Here is a 22848-nt window from a genome sequence, read left to right as displayed (position 1 = left end):
CGCCGCGCCGCTACCCCCCCCCCCTGAGTTCCAGGAGAATAAAGGCATTATAGAGGCTCAGGCCGGGCTACACATGCCTCAAATGCCTATTTAATCAAAAGAAAATAAACCTGGCCAAATTCACATACCGGCCTCTGCCTAAGCTAACCTGCCACGCCGGTGGGAGAATTAAAACCTGCTGTTGGCGCGTGGCCCGTGTCTCTTTACCCCCGTGCCTGCTACCTAAACACAGGAGAGGAGAGGACGGCACGCCCTGAACTCCACTCATACATTATGTTCGAGAATATGCAGGCCCCGATTTGCTTTCTCCACAGTCAAAATGGCATTTTCCGTGACCCCATAGTAATCAAATGTGTTTCTGCTTTAGCAATTGGGCTTCCAGCGTCCTTCCCCATCTAAACATCAGTAGCTTTCCAAGCGCTCTCGTCTTGCCTTTGCATTAACAGAATTTATCTGAACCTCCATCCCCAACACAAAAGCTTTCGGGGCTTTCTGCAAACCACAACGCATCTCTTGTTACTGAGTATCCGAGGCAAAATTTTTGCGGAGGACGGCCTTCGTCCAGGAAAAAACATCAGCATCGCGCTGCTCTCAGTCTTCGCCTGCGCTGCCTCCTCCTCTCCTCTGCCTTCTCCCAGACAGAGCTATCATGTTTCCATAATGGCTCCCTTCAGAGGAAAGGCCTGTCTCTTTCAGGTCCCCAGTCGGGCTCAAATCCCCATTCTCACTTCCAACGACTTCTTGGCCCCTCTTGTTTTCTTCCTACTCCCTTTTCTCCAGCATTTCCGTGTCCGCTGCTGCGAACAGATGCTCTGGAGAATGAGCTCCATGCCCAGTAGCAGCAGAAATGCTGCACTCAAACTTCAGCTTCCCCTTGCTTCCTCACTGATTCTTTTTTAGGGACTGGATGCTGGCTCGTGGTAAATGGCTGGCAGGCCAGAAATGATTACAAATGCAGAAGGTAAATATAAAGGCAAGGGTCACAACGAACAACAACAGGCTGGTGAGTGAGTCTACCTGACCAGAAAGCTCCAGGGAGGTTGACCCCCACGGCCCCTTGATTTGACCTTTTGACCTTGCTCGAGGGGAGTTTTCGGAACCAAATCATGCACAGGACTGAGTGCTCCCATTAAATATAACAAGATGTGCAGGATGTCCAGTCGAATCTGTAGTACAGACAAGAAGGTAAAGCATAGCAATATTATTTTACAGAGCTTACAGAGTTTACAGAGCATATAAAACACTTGGTGATTTACTGGGTGATTTCTTTCTGAGGTATTCAAGAGCAATGTTCCAACACTGGCTGAACTGTTTATGGCAGGACAGTTTCACCTAGATTGGGTAATTAAGGGAATAATTTGTCCTTCAAAAGGCTGTTCCAACACCCAACAGCCGATAATCGATCGGGAATGTCTCCACTGACAATGCGCAGTAGAATGTGCAGGCTCAAGGGGTGACTGAAATAAAAATGTGCACTCATTCTCATCTCATCATCACCATATGCACAGAAAATCCCCCAATGACTTTAGAGACGTTCACTGAAAGGCAAGACTTCATTTTCAAGGTTAATTGGTTAAAATGATCATCAAATCTTTCTCAAATTCTTCATTTTCTGTATTTGTTTTGGGCACTTGGTGAATATATTTGAATATGTTGATGAAAAAACTATGTCAACTAAGTTAAAAGTTTGTTTGGGTTGGGTGGGGGTCAAAGGTCGGGTCACAACCTGACATTTAAGTTGGCTCTTGTTTGACTCACCATTTTTATAAGCACTGAATCCCTGAGAATCTTTGATCTCTCAAAACTCCAGAAGGTTATTTGACTTACAGCTGTACTGAGGCTATTTTCAAAAATCCCCAATTCTAACCAATTCTAATTTTAACCATCTGGATAAAAAAATAATTCCATCTGCTGATGACTTTGAATCTATTTCACCACTTACTCTGTTTTTTTAAAGAAAGCAGTGGTGTATATAGAAATTAATGTACATAGTTTGAAATAAAAGCTCATTGTAAAAAGTTCACACTATGTTTCATGTTGATTTCATACACAGTGTTTTATAATAATTTTGCAACTCAGAAAATGTGTTAAATTCTTATTTACACACAACTCTTTATTCTACTAGTGAGGACATTTGTCAGGATTCTGCTAATAACCTCAAAACATCAGTAAGATGACATTAGTTAAAGGAAGAGAATTTACCTTTAAAAAACACACAATTCCCTCTACATTCGTTCTCAGATGTAACTCAGAGAAAATGGGATCGTGTAAGCTAAACAGAAAGGTATCTGCTCAACTACCTAAGGTTATCAGTCTGCACAAAATCACAACAAAGTTTCCCTCAAAGCACTTCATGATGCAAAGTTCAGGACATTTAATGTAATTTGTGCTGTTTCACATAATGTATTAGCGGCTCTAGCCCTGGTGGGCTTGAAGCTAAAACCTGCTTCCCGACCAATGCTCTGCCCACAGAACTATCAGGCCAAAGATGAACCCATGGAAAACAGTTGAACCGGTGGGTTTGCCGTATTTCAGCTTCTTAAAGCTTGTTACTGGTTTACATTTACTGCTTCCAAAAATCACTCATTTCGTTATTCATGTATACATTTACCACTGCCTGGTGAATTTAATGTGGTGGACCAGCATGGAGTCTCCAAGAGAAAACACAGTAATCAAGCGACACTGAGAGAAAGTGCAAACAATAAAAAAAGTGCAGGTCAGGCAGACTAGTCAACAGTCTATGAAGAAATCAGCCAGTAAGTCTCCCATGTCAGTGGGCCACTACAGATGCTGCCTAATGAGCTGGGAGCTTTTGATCCAGTGAGCTTTAACACATTCCACTGGCTCTAATAAGACTTTGTCCCTCTATGTGAGCTGATAGTGGCTTCATTAACCTCACTGTGAACCTGCAAAGGAAGCTGATGGGGGGTGTTATTAGGGTTTTATTACGCAAGAGGAAATAGGTGGGAGTTGGGATGTGGACGGGTCGTGGGGGAGTGGGCGCACTGGTGGAAAGAACAGTCAGATGAGCCATTAATGCATCATAATGCATGCTTTTTTTCTATCCGCCCTCACCAAAAGAAACCCAAGTGTTAAGGCAAAGGGAGTGATGAACAGCAGGGCACCACAGAAATAGGATAATACTACTGAGGCTGAGGTTCTGCCTGTTTCCTTTCTCTCCTGCACAGCTAACCTCAATCCTGTTGTGCCGACGGCAAGCATCAGGACCTGTCTGAGGCAGTGAGTATTACAGACCCTGGAGATATTTCCAAATATTTCAGGAATGTGGGTTGAATCTAAGAATGGAGACCTCCATAGTTAGTTCGGGGTCTATATTTATCAAACCTCTAGATTTTTCATGTCAGAGTGCAAGAGGTGTTACAAGATCTGCACTCTCAGTTAAAGCAGAGGTGAAGGCCTTGTTCCCTATGACAGCAGCATACAGTATGTAGTGATGCTGTGAAGACATAGACAACACATTACTTTCCGAGTTTTGTGTTTTACTTGAATAAAAATGGATCCTGTTTCACAGGGAACACATCTGGATGAGTTCATGTGACACTGTGCGGGTGCAGCTCAACGCACCATCCCATCGACTATCCACGGACACAATGCTGATCTGTGTTCGCCTGCCAGGAGAGACACTCAGCGCTCAGGCTGGAGCACAGAGCAGCCTTTGTGGCCTCCACCCTCACATCCATATTGTCCTGAACTGAGCCCTCCACGTAAGTGCTTGTTTCCGTTCTTCTGCAGCCTCTTCACTTTGCAGGGACTCAAAAAAGCTGGGATCCTTGTTGTCCTACACCAAAACCACAAAGCGATAATAATTTTAATAAAGATCAGAATTTCACTTGCATTACCTTGCAATTTTCAACTTATTAAGAAGACAGCACATTTGAATCCATTTGAATTTCCATCCATCCATCCGTCCGTCCGTCCGTCCGTCCGTCCGTCCATTTGCAACCATTTATTCAGGGCCGTGTTATGAGGGCAGCAGTCTAAAAAGTGAGCCCCAGACTTCTCCCTTCCTGGACACTTCCTCCAGCTCATCTGAGGGGATCCCAAGGCGTTCCCGAGCCAGCTGACATAGTTCATAGACTGGGTCTTCCCCAGGGCCTCTTCCCAGTGGGACATGCCCGGAACCCCTCACCAGGGAGGCAGCTAAACAGATGCCTGAGCCACCTCTCCTGGCTCCTCTTGATGAAAGCAAAGCGAACTAGCCAAATTCAGTAAAGCTATATGTTAAGCCACAGCCATTTGACTCACAGGCTTGTAGACCAGGAATGGTGCACCAATATGCAACTTTAACAACAATGTTAAGTCAAGAGTTCAAGTCAACAGGTTTGGTATATGAGTCTTGTGTTTTCTTTTGTTTTTTTTATATGTTCTGAAACCCAAACATTTTAGGCAGGTCAAAAACTGGAATCCAGTATAAAATAAATTACATATTTACATATTAGAAATATGTAGATATAGTTTTCAACATACACAACCAAAGCCTTTCCAGCTGGTCGCTGGTCTCTCAGTTGTAGACTAGGTTTGGCTGCTTTAGAGAGGGTTTTGGACACAGCTGGCTGGTTGATGGGGATGGGGAGGATGATATAACATGGCTACAATAAATGTTGTCGTGCTAAATCATTACGTTTAAGCAGTGTCAGTGGACAGAGAAGCACTGGATATACAGTAGCGTTGCTACAAAAATCATTTATGCTCTTGAATCATATTATGGTATGTGGAGGGGCACAAGCTCTACTTCATCGCGTCTCCTGGATGGTGAGTTGAACAAGCCTCTCTCTGTAGGGCACCGGCAGCACAAAGTTTGTTTTCAGTCTGTCTCTTTCGATTTCCTTTGCTCGTTGCTGTGCACAGTTCTCCAATTTGTTCTTACTGGAATACAGTTAGGCAGAGAAAAAAAAACATGGACCAGTATTTCAGGAATTCACCAGCCACCTACAGTACAAGTGACATCTGAAATTAATCGTGCGTGAGGATGGGGGGCGGGGGTTATTATTTGTAGAAGTATAATGCATGGAGGTTGTGGTCTAAAATGCAGGAGCGATACCACGGAAGGAAAACAATCGTTTACACCAAGGGAAAAAAAAATACTGCAATTTTGATTGAAAAAATAATAGAAAAATGAAGAGTCCGTCAAGTCTGATTATAAAAAAGGCCCTGAAATGTACTTTTATGATTTCCTGGAATAATGGCTTTTACATCTGAATCTGAATGAATGGAAGCCAAAGGAACACAGAGACCAGAGTCAGATATGTCACTCATTCAACATACACATATGCTTATATTCAACTCAGTTGAGTGTTCAATAAAATATACCAAAAAAACTAACAACATGGAATAAGTCACTTAACTGAAATAGGTGCTGGTCACAGACTCTGATATATATGATGCTAGGATGAGTTGTTTCATAGCGTACACATTATATTTTTGATTAATCAACATCTATGGAAGTTAGGTTTGTTATGGAAAATGTTCTTTCGCACTCGCAGACCAACAACATCACTAAATGCTTGAATTTCTGTTTCACACACCGATGACAGGCAGGCTTTGACTCAGCTGATCAGGAACCTCGTCGACTGTAATCTTAGGAGAATTCAGGTTTATGGAGACAAGACAGAATGAGGATGTAAGTGATCAACCCACGAGCACAAGGCCGAAATTATTATCTCTGCACCAACAATGTGACGTCACGCCGCAGAGGAGGTAGCACATCCTTTGCTTTCACTGGGCATGATGCAGCCCACCACACTTGCTCCACGATGTTTGCCCCATTGGCTGCAGATCCAGCTTTGTTCCACTGTGCTCCTAGCCCTCGTCCGTGCCCACCGCCGCCGCACAGCGCTGTCGAATTATCCGAACGCCAACTGGATGATCGTAGGATTATCCAACATGCAGGAACGCTTCAGAAGAACAGATTAAACAAATGCATTTGAACACCTATTAGTTTTTAAGAATACATTTCAGATGTGCAGTATACGGTGTGTGGCTGGTATTATACATACAGCTGTGCAGTAACGCACCCAGCAGAGCTTGACTATCCCTACATGTGCAGGGGGGGTTTCTCTGGACATGAGGTCTTGTCCTGACCGTCTTTCTATCCGTGTCACGGCTTATTCTGTTGCAGCTTTCTGTCACTGTCTCGACGGGGCCTGATTTGGCCAGCGTTGAATGAACGCAGCCGCTTCGCTGTCTAGCGAGAGAAAGAATGTGCACGCCAGCCCGGTCACTGGCACTCGGAGGCCTCTGATGCCTCCAACCCTGTGCCAGGCTCCAATTAGGCAACCACGCGTTCTAGGCTGAAACAACAGTATTGTTGGTGGGTACAGTAAGTCCCACATGTCCACACAGGTTGCGTGGTCACCAACGGGTATATAAATACAAGCTGCTGCACTCACCTCGGCCTGTTTGGCAGCAAAGAGTCCTGTATGTTCGGTTAAACATTGCAACTAGAGCTACGCGCGGTGAAAACCTCGCCCACGCGCCTTCTGCTGCCAGGATTCGGGAGCGGTCGCACCCGCCCCGAAGGAGAGACGTCCTTCAGCCATTGTTGGGTCCCTCTAACAATGTTGCAGGGACAATTCCTGGAACTGTGAGGGGAAGCACTTTGGAGATTACTTTCTCCTCTCAGCTCACGGTTCGTTGTGGAGTCGCTGCAAGTAGTTGAAAATGATGGTGTTGCATGTGATCGCCCAATAAAAAACTTCAAAAAAAACAAAAATATTTACAATAAAGCGGCTCGCCAGCAGCAGTGTTACAAGTTCATGCCAGTGTTCTTTATTTTGTTGTTTTTCCCATCTCCAAACTCGTTTCATCACTTTTCCTCGGAGCCCTCAGACAACCTCTTTACATTCTTCCAGGCTCTGAAGAGCATTAGGGGCCAAGACAGAAGGAGCAACATAAACATTGTCCATTGCCCCTCAGAACCTCTGGCTTCCTCCATGTGAAGCAATTCATCATGGACGTTCTGCCAGTTTTCTTAATAAATCAGGTAATGGTGTGCTGCCTGCAAACCTTCCTTGCAGGAAGGTCAGTAGATGGGCAGGTTGGCTAAACATAACCCTGGTCTGTTTGCAGTACTTTTTAAGTGGGAGACAGTCCCATAAAATCTCCACTATGCTGCGCTTGTGATGAAAACGGATTAACCTGCGCTAACCTTCAAGCAAAAGGCCACAGTTTATATCTATCGCCATAATTGCACCATAAACTCCAGCTAGTGGAAGCTTGTGTCATTAAAGAGATGTCTATAAATTTATAAGAAACAGAACAGCACATTCTCAACCACTAAAAAACAATCACTAGATCCACGGCACCGACCCACACACACACACACACACACACACACACACACACACACACACACACACACACACACACACACCCAGCAGCCCCATTTCATCAAATTCCCCTGAGGTGACGATTTCCCCACCCAATGCTTCTCTAACCACCACATTTCATAACCGCTTTGTCGCTCCATCAGAGCACATCCATCAGTCACAAACTCACTCATGGAAATTAACAAACTCTGCAGACCTTAAAGAACGCTGCCACTCTGAGAGGAGAGGAAAAAGAGCAACGGGGACGTTACATTTGAAAGAGAAAGGAGGAGGCTGGGACAGTGAGTGGAGCTTAAAGCTGGGGGGTCTAAGCAGAGATGGGCTTTCATTTGTGCCATCCCTCGGTAAAGGATGGACAGGTAAAGGAGGGGAGCGGGAGGTAGTTAAAAGTCTCTTAAAACTCACCCCCCTGACCTCTCATAGAAATGAGCGGAAGAGCAGCTGTGGGCTGTACACTCCCTACTGCTGCAACACTCTCCCAGGGGCCTGAAGCACATTTACTAGTACATTCAGGCACACACGCGGGACGTGGACCTGCAGATGTGCTTTTAACATATGCACCCGTAGGACAGACAGACTCACATTATGTTATGCAACTCGGATTGTTTTTTATTTGAATGATTTTTAATAACCTTGTATGATAAAAAAAAACAAATTGAAGGGATTTTCTGTTTAGAGTATGTTACGGTGGTGCGTCACATTTCACATATTTTACATGGCACCAACCATTGGGTTTTAAGAGGTCAACCACACACCCACACCTCACCACTCACCACAAAGCCAACCCACTGTGGCTGCAGAGAACTTTCTATACAGTTCTAAAATTTGAAGGTTTTGCAGTTGTATTAACAATCAAAGCTTTCCTCGTTTACATGCTCAGCACCTTTACTCCCTAGAACCTCCTTTTGAGCCATTAAAGCGTCAAAGTTTTTTTGGGTGAGTCTCTAAAAGCTTCTCACACCTGGATTTAGGCATTTAATCCCACTCTTCCTGACAGATCCTCTCAAACTCCTTTCAGATCGGACGGAAAACATCTGCTAACTGTCATCTTCTGGTCCCTCGAAAGACTAATCCTGATGCCAGCCCAGGTTGTCTTGGCTGCATGCTTCAGGTCACTATCTCGCTAAAAGGTGAAGTATCACCAGTCCTAGTCATGCATCTTGAACAGGTTGTTTTATGAATGGGGCTACAATAATCCTTCCATCAAATTCAATTGCAACTAGGGGTGCATGTATAGCAACCAGGCCCCACTCGTCAGCTTGGCTTTTACAAGTGGCACTGAACATGAACAAATGCTCACATTACCCTTTTGCTCAATGGTGTAGAGGCATTGTTTTGGTGTTTTACACATGTTTTACACACTGGAACCAGCAGGCAGGCCTGTTGTGGTGTATTATTATACATAAGTATTACTACCATTATATGTACAGTATGTAAAATTATATAAAGGTTAGTATCATGCATTTATTTATGCATAAGCGTATGTATATTTCTCCCTGACATCATTGACATTACTGATATTCATAATGCACTGCATTCAAAATAAACACACATCATCAATAAAGAGGAGTATATTATCTTTATATAGTGAAAAATGAAGACCTTCCGTCACAATGCAGCTCAGTGCATGCGGAACTGCTGGACAGGACGAAAAACAAACAACAGACGATGCAGAGAACAGGACACTGCGTACTGCTGCTGTTATGTTACTGTGTGTAGACACTAACGAATTTAAAGACTAATAAAAAATTTATATTTCCTGGAGTAAAAATCCATCTAAGACAGCAGGTAATGGAAGATGTTATGTAGACATACTGTAAGTATATGCTTATAAGCTAGTCATTTATCATGTCTGAGCTACTACTGAAAAAGCATCACCAAAGACCACAGCATTCTACATTATCAGTGATTACCTTCTTTGAGCTTCTTGCTAGCTTCTGTTAGGTAGCTAACGCTGGAAAAAGGGAGCATGCCACCTAGTGCTCTAATGCTCCAGCAAGATCTTATACATCAGGAATTAAATATCAAAGTCTTAGAAATAATCAAACAAGTGAAATAAATGAAACTTGAAAGTATTTAATCAATTGTTGCAAGTCACCCTGTCTATTTCATCCATGCTGCATATTAGCTGAACAGAAATATATAAGTCAGGAGTGATTTAGTTTGATGTGTAAACAGAAAATGTTCATTGTAATTCTTATAACATCCATGTACACTCTACAGTCTTCTACAGAGATCTGGTGAGACTCCTCAGTTTTTCCATCATATAGCCTTTATTCACTGTGGAGCAGGTAAGTCTATAGTGATGTACACAGTAATCACTCGTTTATTTAAAATCACCCAAAGAAGCGAATAAAAGCCTCAATACCGCCATCCGGTGTGCATGTTGGGAAGTACAGTCACGAAGAAGGGACTCTTCCCGCTCTTGTCTCAGCAGTTGAGACAAACACACCAGTGCACAAAAATGACGACAAGATGAAGCTTGTTCAAAGAGTCTCAGCTATTGTTTTGCGGATTTTTATTCTTCAAGGATTCTAATAAGCTCTTGATCATCTCGCTGGCAGGCTCCCTTTTCTTTTTCTTGCGACCTTTGATCCCGGCAACCTGTGAAGGAAGCAAAAGTGTAGCAAGTCCCCAAGGAACCGGAGTGTCTCCCTGGCTGCTAGCGCTGGGCGTGGTGGTGTCACTCTGCTGGAGCAGCCACGAGCTCTCCTGACACAAAGCCACGAAGCGCTCCAGCTGGGTGGTGTTGACGTTCTTGCTGACATTCAAAGAGGTTTCAAACGGGTTCTGGATGTGCAGCGGGTTCATCTCTGGTTTGTTCTGCTCTTTCCCCTGGAGAATGAAAAGGGGACAATTCTGTCAGTTGAAAACATTTAGAAGCAGTTGTAACCGTGAGCGCAGGCGTGCATGTACTACTGAATATGGCCTCTATCGTGTTGGTCATGGTTTTAGCACTGCAGATGAATCTAGGCCAACTTCACCACTAGCTAACAGATGGCAGTAGGAGACATGTATATGGCTGTGGAAGACACGTTGACTAGATGCAGATAAAAGGAGTGGAACTCAAATCTAGCAGTCACAGTCATCACTTGAACCATTGATATGTGGTTCAGACAGAAGTCAGCAACCTGAATTTGCATGTTTCATGCTGCCTAAGGACTGTCAGTGATAAAGGGGGGATGACGGTGGGGGCTGGAGACACAGAGGATAGAAGCCTAAAGCCATCAGTGAGAGGAGTGAGTCCGACTGCAGAAGTGGAGCACACTAAAGCAGATTTATGGCTGTTGCTCCACTGGTGAAAGCCCATAAACAAGGGTCATGGTCAGTCTACCTGCCAGCTCTCTGTGCTGTGTCAAACTTGATCTCAGTCTTGTATATAAGGCAGAGGGTTATCATTCATTCACTCATTAAAGGTAAAGCACTGGCTAACTCTCTGCATTTTGGAGCCTCCACATCCACAACTCCCCAATTTGTATTGTGGCTGGTGACCTTAGTTGCATGCTGATTGTATATTGACAGTTAGTGGACCTCACCTCAACTCATTGCCAATAACATTAAATAAATACTGCAAAATTAATACCAGTTGAGTAGAACAATTAATAACAAAAAAACCATTATAAAAGACACAAACTCTAAGACAAAAACGGTTTTACATCTCACAAATATGGATTTGTTTACACTTCTCCTAATTGGGGTCTTGGTTCATGGGCGCCGAGCTCTGTGGCGTCGACATCAATCACACATGACAAAGACAGCTGCCATCTGTGTGTGTGGGAAGATGTCGTTCCACCAAAAGCTGCTTTCATCATCAACAGATTTTCCCGCTAGCGCTCTGGTGCTTACAGAAAGCTTAGCTGGCTTTCAAACAATATTTCTACTCACTGCTGATCTGCATATACATTTACGAGGTGAATAATGAGATTTCTACTTTCAGATTATAATGGAAGCAAAGTTCCTAGATATTAATAACACTATTTTTGTGAATTGTGAATGTGTTGCCTGACTGACAGCGATTAGAAAAACTCTCACAGACTCCTTTTCCCAGCTTCTGATCAATAAAATTGGGTAGTAAACATAAAAGCACATATTAAACGGATAAGACAATCATGCTTACAATAAGCAAGTGATTAATTTTTACTAATTTATTCAAAAGTTATATTACCTGTTTTATAATGGCGACCAAGAGCTGTAATCTGAAGTATAGGTACAGTCTGAACTACAGACGGGGCTGAACTACAGACATGGGGCTTTATCTTTAAGCCCCATGAAGGGACCAAATTTCTGCAGGTAAATTTATGTGAAACCAGCTAAAACAAAGCTTCTTTTTTTAAAAAAATTAATGTGGACAAGAAATGATAATTAGGTGATAAATTTGGTGCAGTACTTTTAATAAGGTTGAAGTTAAGTGTCTGGAAAGGCGCCAGGCTTCAAGTCCATAATACAGTAGTAAAAGAAGGTGACTGTGTTCTTAAATATGAAGATGAAAATGCCTCAACAAACATTGGTTATCCTGTGAGCAATAACCTTCCCATTCTGTTAATTATGTCTACACTGATGAGGGACAAACTGCCAATAGGTCATTTTCAAATGGCATGCAAATACATAGGTATAAGATAAACACACATACCTTTCGGATATTTATGGACATCCTGCTGAATGGAAAAGTGGCATAGAACTCAAAGAACCCACACAGCAGTTGCTCTGAAGCAAGAAAATAAAAGTTGCATTGGTTTGAAGTACTATTACCAGAATGCCATCAATCTGACTGACTTATGGCCCTATGGCTCCAATTCGACACACTCCCGCTCACCAACCTAATGTTTCTTCGTTGCTCTGGACCTGGATTTTGCTGAAGTCGCTGACAAACGTGCAGTCGTTGCCTTCAATCACACTCTTGTCTGCAGGACCTTGTGGGAAAAGAGCAGGGATTCAATATAAGTGACGGCCTTTACATGATGGTCATAAACAAGGCACAGATGGATGTGTTGGTGCATTCTAGGAGCGAAAACAGTGGGCCACAGGGGAAAGGAGAGAGAGAACAGGTGCATGTACATGTGCTTCTTGGTGGACAAGTAAAAGAAGGACACGAATCTTGCTTGGCTGGTATACGCCACCTGCAGTGTCCTTGTTACCAGTCTCCTTCACCACATAACGGCTGGTGTGTTGTGTCACTATGCTATACTGCTGTCTGTTGCGGGGTGTGTCCGCAGGAGGCCGGGGTCATCGACCTTGCTGCAACAATGGGTCTTTTATTGTCCTGTAAGCACTCTGTCTGATAGAGACTGTGCTAAACGGGTCTGAGGGGGGGGAGGGGTTTAGATTGCTTTTGGAAGGCAATTATCAGGCCGCCAAGGTGACAGGGAGAGGGGCAGGGATGGAGGAAAGGCAGTGGATTTAGAGAGCAGGAGGTGTTCTAGTGGTCACATTATGACAGGTTGGTTAACTGATGGTTTATTTTGGGATTACATGACTATATTTTTCGTAATTGTGCTTTGGTAATTGGTGCTTTGTATATATCTGATAAAGCCCAAATATTTATAATACATCAGGATTTTGAGATCTGTCTTTTTTAACCTGCAATTAATGTGGTCAGTGTACCACATTTACTTAATTCAATTCATTTCTCTATAGAGAAAAAAACGTCCAGCAGGACCAGGCTCAATGTTGGCGGCCATCTGCCTCAACAGGTTGGGGAGAGAGATAGAGAAGAGGGAAAAGAACAGTAACAGCAGAGCAGACAGGATGGTTGGACCAGTGACTGCACATTGCACTGCAATTTAATTTCTGACCTGTAGGTAGTGAACTCTGACACATCTCTTCTTCATTTAAAGAATGAGGGTATTCTAAAGAACTACTATATATCTCCTGAGAGAAACCTGGCGCTAGGCGTTACCTGCAAGCTCTTTGAGATGGTCCAGTGTGGGAATAACAGGGGAGCTCCTTCTCTGCAGGAAAAACAGCACCATGACTGTAAGGGAAAAATTTGTGATCCAAGCCCCAGGGATGCTGCTGGTGATTCCATGAGCGCGGGCCCAGCAGCGCACAGTGAACACAAGGCATCGCACCCGTGGGTCCAACACTCCATACAGGTAAAGCAGCTCTGTGCTCTTCATTGCCACCCTGTGGAGAACACACAGGATTGTTACAAAACAACAGTCCTGCAAGTCCTAATGACATATTATGTCTGTTTGTTTTTTGACCAACACGGGCATGCAAATAGCTGCTTAAAACTTCCCAATGACAGACAGAGATTAGTACAATCTGTTACTGTGACCTACTAAACAATGCACTGAAATGAAGGTAATTTCCAATGTAATACCTCACATTCATTATTAGAAATTGATTAACATATATGAATGTTAATCAATTTCTAATAATGATACATATATATTTCTAAGTAATACAAATATAATACAAATATTTTTGTAAGTACTGCCTCCAAACAACTGTGAATGTAGGTACTGAGCATACATTCTCGCCAGTTTCTGATATGAGTCAATGAGGAAAGTTGAAAACAATGTACATGATAATTTAAATTCAGAGAACATCTATGTTCTGGGAACGAAATAGTGCATTTGTTTGAATGTCGAGGGTCAGAGAAACTAAGTCGCCAAAAACACCACTAGAGAGCAACGTTGACTTAGTCACAGTTTCTGTGACTAAAGGGAAAGTGCTGCGCTTCACACATCTAAGCACAGCATCTGAGAAAAGTCCCTTTCACATACGCCCACAGCCGGTGGCTCAAAGCCATTTCCTAAGAACGGCTGAGTGGTTTTCTGTACGTTAGCAGTTGCGCACACGCTGTCCAAATAGACCGCAATATATTCAAGGCTGAAAGTAAACAAGTGAAACACAAACTAGCCCTCTCGATGGTCTTCCTCGAGTTTCAACTGTTAAGCATGCAACTGAATCATTGCAGGACTTCCTGTAGGGGTCTGGTTTCTATTTAGGAGTCATTCAAATTGTCCTTTCTTCACTAAAACACAAGAGTCAGATTGAGAAATCTCTCATTTTCTTTTTGAGTTGACTAAGTGAGGGTGCATACCTGTTGTTGGCTGTGAGGTCACACTGAAAGCCAGAAGGCTGGTGGGCAAAGCGCACTAGAGGACAACGGGCGTTGAGAATCTTCTGTACCCCGACGCAGCCGGGTCCAAACTGGTCTACACACTCACCGATGACAGAAAGGATGCTCTGGGTGACAGCCCGCTCTGAGGTCGCCCTCTTCATCTGGTACTCCAGAGAAAGACCTGATTTGGCCTAAAAACAAAGTTTAGAGGTATTTAATAGATATAAACCACAGTAACAGATCAAGAAAATAAAGTGTTGTGTAAAATGTACCCCATAAAAATAAATAGCATGTAATTTTAAAAATAAGTTGTCAAATATGCACTTGGCCCGAGACTTTTCCTACAAAAAGTGCTTAAACGCCAGTTTGTCTGGTACAGAACAACTGTCAACTGAGCTAGTAGTTCACTTCATTAGATGGAGCCTGGCTCCAGCAGATGTTCCACTTTTAAAGCCTTTAAATATTTTGTTACATTTCAAAGCACTTCACTTAAAACCATATAATGCACAGATGGTAGCCTGGTAGCTCAATAGGTAGAGCATCAGCCTGGGAAGCAGAACATCCCTTAAGCAAGACATTTAACTCTAGAACTCCAGGCACCATCATGTGTGTCTGCCCTCTGCTCCCCCATGGGGTTGGGTCAAATGCAGATGTCAAAACTCCCAATGGGATCAAAAACGTAATTATAATTATATAAAATGCATAGTAGGTACACAAAGTCCCACTTGCAAATTAGGATAAAGATGTTTTTATTATTATAAAATATGTTTTACATTAAATAATTAAATGGTGAAGTGTTATAGCATCATTAATATAGGTCCCTATTTTCACACACAAACAGTCATGTTTCACATTGACGTGGGGACTCACAATTGACATAATGCCTTCCCTAGCCCCTTACCATCACAACTAAAGGCAGACGTCTAACCTTTGCTCTAATCTGAACCAAAAGCCACTATAAAAGAAGACACACACACACACACACACACACACACACACACACACACACACACACACACACACACACACACACACAGAATAACTGATTGATTTTTCAGCTTCACACATGTTGACACACTATTCTAAGCAGGGGTAAAACCGTTAACAATTTAACAATAAATTAAAAAGCGTAATAATGACACTTGACTTGACAAAAAGAATTGAATTCTGTTCATAATATTTGGGGGGGGGGGTTAGGTCACAGGTTTCCTCAGTTTAATTTTGCAGAACTCTGTCACCTGACTACAAAAAACAGTCATTGATTTAAGGTCTTCTGTATAATGTTGCATGTGGAAATGAGTGGTTCATTCTGCATAAATCAGTGGTAGAGCATGTGTTTGTGTCACATGTTACACCTTACATGTCACACAGTAAGTAGCTGACTGTAAAGTGACCAAGCGTTGTGTGTGTAATAGTGACTTGTGTTATAATACCCTCAAGACCCATATAATTACCATATTCCTTCCACTTATGCCATCTAGGTCCAGAAACATGTCCAGATCACAGCCAAGCTTCCCGAAGCCGTTCACTGAAGAACCAAATGGCCTGATAGTGCATTCTGGGAAATAAGCAGCAGCAATGTCCTTAAGCAGAGAGCAGACAAGAAAACGCAACCTGATGTTCTCCTCAGTCAGTTGATAGGCTTCTGTCAAAGACGTTATCTGTTGGTCTATCTGAGGGAAAATAAAGACACAAATTCATTTAGAAAAAAATGTGTATTTAAATGTTTCACACGTAACTTTTTTTGCACTTACACTCTGCTCTTTGGACAGTTTCTTTATGAGCTCATTGATGGGAATGGTGGTCTGTGGTTGGCAGAGTTTGCCTGACTGCTGGTTTGGCGACTCTGCTAAGCCCAAATTCCTCAGGGAGAAGGATCTTGATTTAAAAGGCACCACAGACTCATAGTCGATGCTTGGGATGGCAGCCCCTTCAAGTAAAGAGGCAACACCTTCCTGACTGGCAAACTCCACTACTGCATACATGCCCTGGTAAACAGAACCAACAAATACAACGTCATCATCCAAATAAATTATAATCTGACTGTAAAGTGTGTTGCACGGGCACCATGAAATACTTATACAACAGTCATAGAACTCACAAGTGCTAGATTCACTTACATAGCTTTCATAAAAAAAATATTTGTTGATATCGCCATGCCTGGAAAAATACTTGAGAAACTTTCTCTCATTGGTTCTGGAATGGCAGCTGATGAGGACAGATCTTTCTGCTTGTTCTTGTCTCTCCACTTGTACGGCGTTTAACGACTTGCGTCCATCCTCTGCCGAACAGATGCCAAATAAATGTTCAACGATTAAATAAAAAACAATGTTTTGAGTGAGACGTGTGTTCATTCCTGATACTGTTACAATGTTACAGCTCCTGACGCCAAACAAGATTACCTAAACTTTTAGCTGATTCATAATATATTGATAATGGTCCCTCTTAAAGCGATTTAAAGGATAGATACAAGATCGGAGCGTATAACTAGCCTAGCAAACTTGCTCTGTCAGACAACTGAATATACTGACCGGTTTCTTCTTTCCGTGACGCCTTAACTTGCGCAGCAACAACGTTTGTTCCAACACATCTGTGCAGAAATGTATCGCCATTCTGTAAGCATTTCACCAAACTACTTCTGCCCATAACATGTAACCTGCACATTGCTAAGGACGACGCCATTGCTATTCGGAAAAGGCAGAAAGAGCGCATGCGCTTGGCTCTGTCTACGGCAACTCGGAGGGACACGGTCAGACGTTATTTCGTTCAAGCTGCAAAATAAATTATGACATTTATGTTTTTTTATTTATATTTGTATGCCATTAAAGCTAACGCCAGTTGATTTTTTTCATTTCAATACGCCCATGTTAAAAGTCTCCATTTTTATTTAACTGCACAAAGAACTGCGAGTAAGTTTTCCGCTGAAAAAAACCCAGCGGTTCTGAGGAAGCCGACGCTTTGTGTCTCTGCAAAACAACCAGGCAAAATGAAATATGTTTCTCGTGAGGCAAAACCGAAGAGTGGGAAACGGAAACCAGAGAGTAGGGCGTTTGACACCTGACGACACACGCTCCCACACGCACGCTCCCCTCACAAGACTCCGACTACACTTCCTCTGTTTACTTCCTTCTAAAGCGCGACGAGCGCTGCTGGTCGTCAGACGGCGTGGACGCACGATGGAGGGAACGTGTTGAACGTCTGACTCAGATTACGGCAAGTACTCGGCAGCGAGTTTTACTACTAATAATTATTTAGTAATAAGATGATGATCTTTTTCTATCGACAGAATTTAAACATGTGCTGAATCTTTAGGACATGTGTTGTAATATCCGATTAGCGTATGTAGGACAGTATTTCACCATTGCTAGCTCATTTAAATGTATAAAGGAGTTTGTTTCATTTGAATTTGATCATTATTGCAGATACTTATAGCTGTAAAACAAGATCCAAGCTCTCCCAAGGGCTTTTCTGTGAAATTCCATTCATTGATTGAGACATACTTTAAATACCTTCCAGATGTGTGTCAGTCTTTTAAACTGCTTCAGTAAATAGTTTCAGTTCTGACTGAAACAGAACAGAAAACTGTCCATAAAATGAACTCCTGCATTTAATTTTAGATTGAGCACAAGAAGTCACACATCAAAATGGATTACAAATATCACGGTGGAATTGAACTGCTCTTGGCTCACATGAACATAGAGGACATCATCAACGCTGCAGAAACTCTGTATCAGCTTGAGGAGGAGGAGGGGGAGGAGGCAGGCTTGTCATTCGAGGACGAAGGTCTCTCTCAGGAGGAAATGGATGAGATTGAGGAGACGGGGGATTCGGAGAAGGAGCAGGAAGAATATTCGGGTGCAGTTGGTGGTGTTCGGTACGGGACGGCGTCAGACCTCCTTTCCTTTGTCAACCTGCTCTCTAACATGAAGGCGGCAGCGCTGCAGCACCTGCCTCAGGAGATGGGAGTCCTGCTGAATAAGGTGAGAATGTGTGAGGGAGTTCTGTTTGCTGGCTTGCATGAACAATTCAATGGTAATTATCTTGGAAAAACTGCCTCATCTTAAAGATGTGTTGCTTTGTTGTTTTGCATAAGGACATGGTTGTGAAAAAAGGCCGTTACCAGATCAACTTGGATGTGCTCCTGTTTCCATGGAAATTAATCTACAAGAATCCTGGGACTGGCCTTGTGCCCAAGGGCTCATTTGGGAAAGTCCACTTGGCTCAGGACATCAAAACCAGGAAGAGAATGGCTTGCAAACTGGTGAGTTTGCCTGGAATCCAGTCATCACTGACTTCTCAGAACAGGCGTCCTGGGTGCCAAGATGTTATTGATATCAAGTATTATTTGTTTAAAGAGCAACTGTGTTAACAATGGCTATTAATGTCAGCGTGACATTAACACATTGCACCTAAAAGAGGAACGGGTGCCTTTAAACGAAGAACCAGGTTTTCTCACCAAAGAGCCAAGATGAGTACAAGAGTAAAACTATACATTAACTTCCTCCTTTTGATGGATTGACCACAGCTGGGTCAACATGCTGAGTGGGGATGTTGGGGGGGGGAGTGGGGTGGGGTCAATGTCTTTACTTGTGTCTTCCATGGAAAATATTGCCCCAAGAGGAGGAGGACTTTCCCATCTAGTCTGGTGTAATGGTGTAATCATTAGACTGCTGTGTTGACACAGTGTTTTGTACATTCAGTCTAAAAGCACTGACATCAGTACAAGACTTACTGGCCCTAGTTTACAAATGCTGGTGTCTGAGTAGCAATTGATTTCCTGTCTATCAGTTGGGAACTCTAGAGAACATATTACCACACAAAGTCACCTGTTTGTAACAGTACTACGATAGGTCAGCTGAGCATGATGAATGTATATGTGACTTTCACAGATTCCCATGGAGAACTTCAAAGCAGCTGATGTGGAGTTCCAGGCCCGTTTCCATCATGAGAATATAGCCGAGCTCTACGGCGCCCTGTTCTGGGACCAGACTGTTCACCTGTTCATGGAGGCTGGAGAGGGAGGCTCGGTCCTGGAAAAACTGGAGAGCTACGGCCCCATGAGGGAGTTTGAGATCATCTGGGTGACTCAGCAAGTCCTGCGGGGTCTGGAATATCTACACTCTAACAAAGTCATCCATCACGACATCAAACGTAAGAGCGGGTGCTAAGGCTGCTGTGCACAATGAAGGTGCATCAGTGACAAACAAATCACTGAAATGTGGCGCTGGGGGTCATACATACTGCTTGAGTGGCCAGACAATGACAAAAAATGTGGTTGCTAATGACTGTGATTACAAGAAATGTGTGTAGTCATAGTAGGTAGGGCCCAGGTGGAGATTGTGTTTGTTTGTTTGTCTTGGATCAGTGGGTGCTGCTGTGATTAAAGCCTCCTCCTCAGCCCTGCTGTCTGGAAATTCCAGCCGGCTTCTCACGCTTTTCAGGGTTAAATGTAGCCTGACCCTTTAACATGTTGTTTTCAGGCAGCGATGAAACTATGCAATTATGCCTCAGCTGGGTTTTTAAGCACAGGGAAGATACCAAACCATCTGTCTAAAGCATGTGACTTACTTCAACTTCATTTTCCCAAGCTGACATCCGTGTAAACAACACAGACAATTAAGGATTTTTGACAATATATGAATCATTACTTACCAATGATAGAAACTTGATGAAAAGATCCTTTTGCTAAATCTGATAACTTTCCTTCTCTTTATTTTAGCCAGCAACATCGTTCTGATGTCAGACAAGGCAGTGCTGGTTGACTTTGGTCTAACTGTGCAGATGACAGAAGACATTTACATTCCCAGAGACCTAAGAGGAACAGAGGTAAGAAAAGACAACAGTACACTTGCTGGCTGCACGCACAGCTTGTGTTGCATTACTTACATTCTTTCATCAAGTAATTTCCTTCCTGAGCTTCCGTGTATTTACTAGAAACGGCCACGGTTCTCTTGCCCTGTGACTCAAACTAGATGCTTGCTGGAATTTTGTCATTGATTGGCCAGCGCATTGATAACAGTGTCCCTATCCTTTGCATTCTCAGTGCAGATATTTTGATCTGCTGGTGGGAAATTTAAGGCCAATCCAAAGGAATCCCACCAAGCTGTTGCTGTCGTGGGTTTGACCTGTTTGAGTCTACATGTATCTTAGCGCACGCACCGTTGCACACAGCTTGGCTTGTGGAAAGTCCCAGGGTAGACACCCGTTGGTAATAATAAGAGAGTCAGTGCTGGCCAAAATAGTGGGCCTCTCAGGCATACGCTACACTGGAGAGCAGGCTGGAATTTCCAGCAGAGAGCGAGAGAGAGAGAGCGAGCGAGAGAGAGAGAAGTGAAGGTGATGTTGAACACAGATGACCTCTGGTAGTGTGTTTACTTTTCACGCTCCAAAGGCCAACGCACTTCTCCCCTGACATTACCTTGACACACACGACATGCCTCTAAAGGTTAACTTGTTTGTTGCATCAGAAAATCTTCTTTATTGCACGAGGTTGTTTCCTGTTAGTTGTATTGCCCTGAATAAAATAGAGCCACTCGTCCTGCCACTGTTTTTTGCAGCAGTGAATATGTCTGCCATTTATAACATATGAAACTTCTTTCCTTTAGATGTATATGAGTCCAGAGCTGGTTCTGTGTCGGGGACATAGCACCAAGACGGACATCTACAGCCTAGGCACCACCATCATCCACATGCAGACTGGTAGCCCCCCTTGGGTCCGCAGATACCCTCGCACCGCCTACCCGTCCTACCTCTACATTGTAAGTACCTGTACATCAGTTCATAAAGAGCCACAACTCAACTGTTAAATTCACCCACTGGAGTCTATTGGAACTGCAATTCAACATTTCCTACACTAATACCTGCAAAAATGCCTGAAAATGAATCTGCAGAATTTCCTTCTTTCCTTCTGTGTTTCTGTATGTTTAACACGCTTTTCCATAGCATGTCACGTTTTTTTGACAGTCTGGATAATAGTGTGATAAAAGAATGGCTATCTGTAACCCATGACCCAGTTTTCAATCAGTGTTTCTCCTTTTAAAGTTATTCCATGACATGGGTTCTTTGCTTGCTTTGCCATTTCTGTTTTTAGATGATTATCAACTTAGTTGATTCAGGCAGTTACTCACTTCCTTTTGAAACTGCTGTCATGGAGAAGTAATGTCACATGTTTTAAGCCAGTGCATGAGTGCAGCTGCTTTCTCCTTTCTTTTTCATGATTCTGATTCTGATTCTGATTCAGAAACACAACGTCTGCTGATTGTTACTACATTGTCTACTGTTTTGCAACTTGTTTTTTTCATTCTTTTGGTTTTCTAGCAACAGTTTTGCCATTTCTGTCTCACACCAGATTGACAAACAGGCACCCCCGCTGGAGGACATACCGGAGGACTGCAGCTTGGCCATGCGCTCTTTTCTGGAGCGGGCCCTGGAAAGGAACCCCGCTCTTCGGAGCTGTGCTTCTGAACTGCTGAAAGATGAGGCCATCAACCCGCCCAGAGAGGAACAGCCGCGCTGCTGGAGCCTCGACTCGGCCTTGGAGGAAGCTACGCATACGATGCTACGGCAACAGAGTCAGCGCCATGACACCACGCAGGGTGAGTAAGGACTGCCTGCTGAGTTTAATACAATTTCCAGATGTGCTGCCTTCACAAAAGCAGAGCATAAACAACTAATGACAAAAATGTAGCAGAATTTATACATTGGCTTTTTCTGTTTCTGCAGAATCGTCTCTTTACTCCGAAGGTTCAGGCCATGTGAGAAGAAAGGGCTCTTTGTACATTGACCTGGGGGCCTTGTCAGGTTACAGTAAACTGGTGGCAGGTCCTCCCACCTCTGAATATGGCTAATGTCTGTAAAGACTGACAAATACTTCAGGCGGGGAAACAGCTGCAGGCGACATCATACATAAACTGAAAGTACTGAGAGGACATCGGTTATGTGTAACGGAGGGAACCAACTCAACCTGAAACAAAAAACACTGCGGGACAGTGGTTGAATGTCAGCCGTTGTGAATAAGGGGGCATTAATAATGTGTGATGGTTGTACAGGCTTTATTTCAGTGTGTTAGTAAACACTGTAATAAACATATACTTTGTTCTCATTAAGTATTTCTTCCTAATAATGTATACTCTCTGTTAACGTATGTGTTCACTTTGTCAACATGTATAATGTGTAGTTCATTATGAACTTCCTCTTGTTTATTCCTGTGGAATATTAATGGCATCATCGTGTTATGCAAATGGAGCTTCTGTAGAATGCCTGTTATCTGATTTGTGCTCTGTACATCCTCTGAGATGACACACACACTGTGTTTGTACAACAACAACCCTTTATTTCGTTTTCCTTGGTACCAAACATAAAAAAATACCAAGTAATTTTAAAATGAGTATCAGTCATGATGTGGGGAAGAACAATAAACTGAAAAGCCTA

General features: G+C 43.1%; 2 protein-coding genes across 2 annotated transcripts; one reads left to right on the top strand and one right to left on the bottom strand.

Moving 5' to 3' along the window:
- Nucleotides 1-8912: 8912 nt before the first annotated feature.
- Nucleotides 8913-17173, bottom strand: mtpap (mitochondrial poly(A) polymerase). Its single transcript, XM_029148302.3, has 9 exons — nucleotides 16950-17173; nucleotides 16539-16699; nucleotides 16173-16406; nucleotides 15873-16091; nucleotides 14398-14609; nucleotides 13246-13472; nucleotides 12167-12259; nucleotides 11980-12053; nucleotides 8913-10184 (listed from the first exon to the last, which is right to left on the bottom strand). Exons 1-9 carry the CDS (start codon nucleotides 17128-17130, stop codon nucleotides 9846-9848), a joined length of 1740 nt encoding a protein of 579 aa, XP_029004135.1. The 5' UTR covers nucleotides 17131-17173; the 3' UTR covers nucleotides 8913-9845.
- A 196-nt stretch (nucleotides 17174-17369) lies between these two features.
- Nucleotides 17370-22848, top strand: map3k8 (mitogen-activated protein kinase kinase kinase 8). Its single transcript, XM_029148304.3, has 8 exons — nucleotides 17370-17631; nucleotides 18036-18398; nucleotides 18512-18679; nucleotides 19308-19569; nucleotides 20138-20244; nucleotides 21024-21176; nucleotides 21767-22013; nucleotides 22141-22848. The coding sequence occupies exons 2-8, from the start codon at nucleotides 18063-18065 to the stop codon at nucleotides 22263-22265; spliced, it is 1398 nt and encodes a 465-aa protein (XP_029004137.1). The 5' UTR covers nucleotides 17370-17631; nucleotides 18036-18062; the 3' UTR covers nucleotides 22266-22848.

The sequence above is a fragment of the Betta splendens genome, chromosome 4 (genome assembly GCF_900634795.4).
Source record: "Betta splendens chromosome 4, fBetSpl5.4, whole genome shotgun sequence".
Classification (NCBI taxonomy): Eukaryota; Metazoa; Chordata; class Actinopteri; order Anabantiformes; family Osphronemidae; genus Betta; species Betta splendens.
Note: the sequence above shows the minus strand (reverse complement) of the source record. Positions and strands in the feature narration are given on the sequence as shown.

Excerpts from the sequence above, each read along its gene's own strand:
- mtpap (XM_029148302.3), bottom strand. The coding sequence starts at position 17,130 with ATGCGCTCTTTCTGCCTTTTCCGAATAGCAATGGCGTCGTCCTTAGCA. Across the intron at positions 14,610-15,872 it reads GCATAAGTGGAAGGAATATG|GCCAAATCAGGTCTTTCTCT; the intron begins GTAATTATATGG and ends CTTTGTTTTTAG. Across the intron at positions 12,054-12,166 it reads GAGCAACGAAGAAACATTAG|AGCAACTGCTGTGTGGGTTC; the intron begins GTTGGTGAGCGG and ends TTCTTGCTTCAG.
- map3k8 (XM_029148304.3), top strand. The coding sequence starts at position 18,063 with ATGGATTACAAATATCACGGTGGAATTGAACTGCTCTTGGCTCACATG. Across the intron at positions 19,570-20,137 it reads CATCCATCACGACATCAAAC|CCAGCAACATCGTTCTGATG; the intron begins GTAAGAGCGGGT and ends TCTTTATTTTAG. Across the intron at positions 20,245-21,023 it reads GAGACCTAAGAGGAACAGAG|ATGTATATGAGTCCAGAGCT; the intron begins GTAAGAAAAGAC and ends TCTTTCCTTTAG.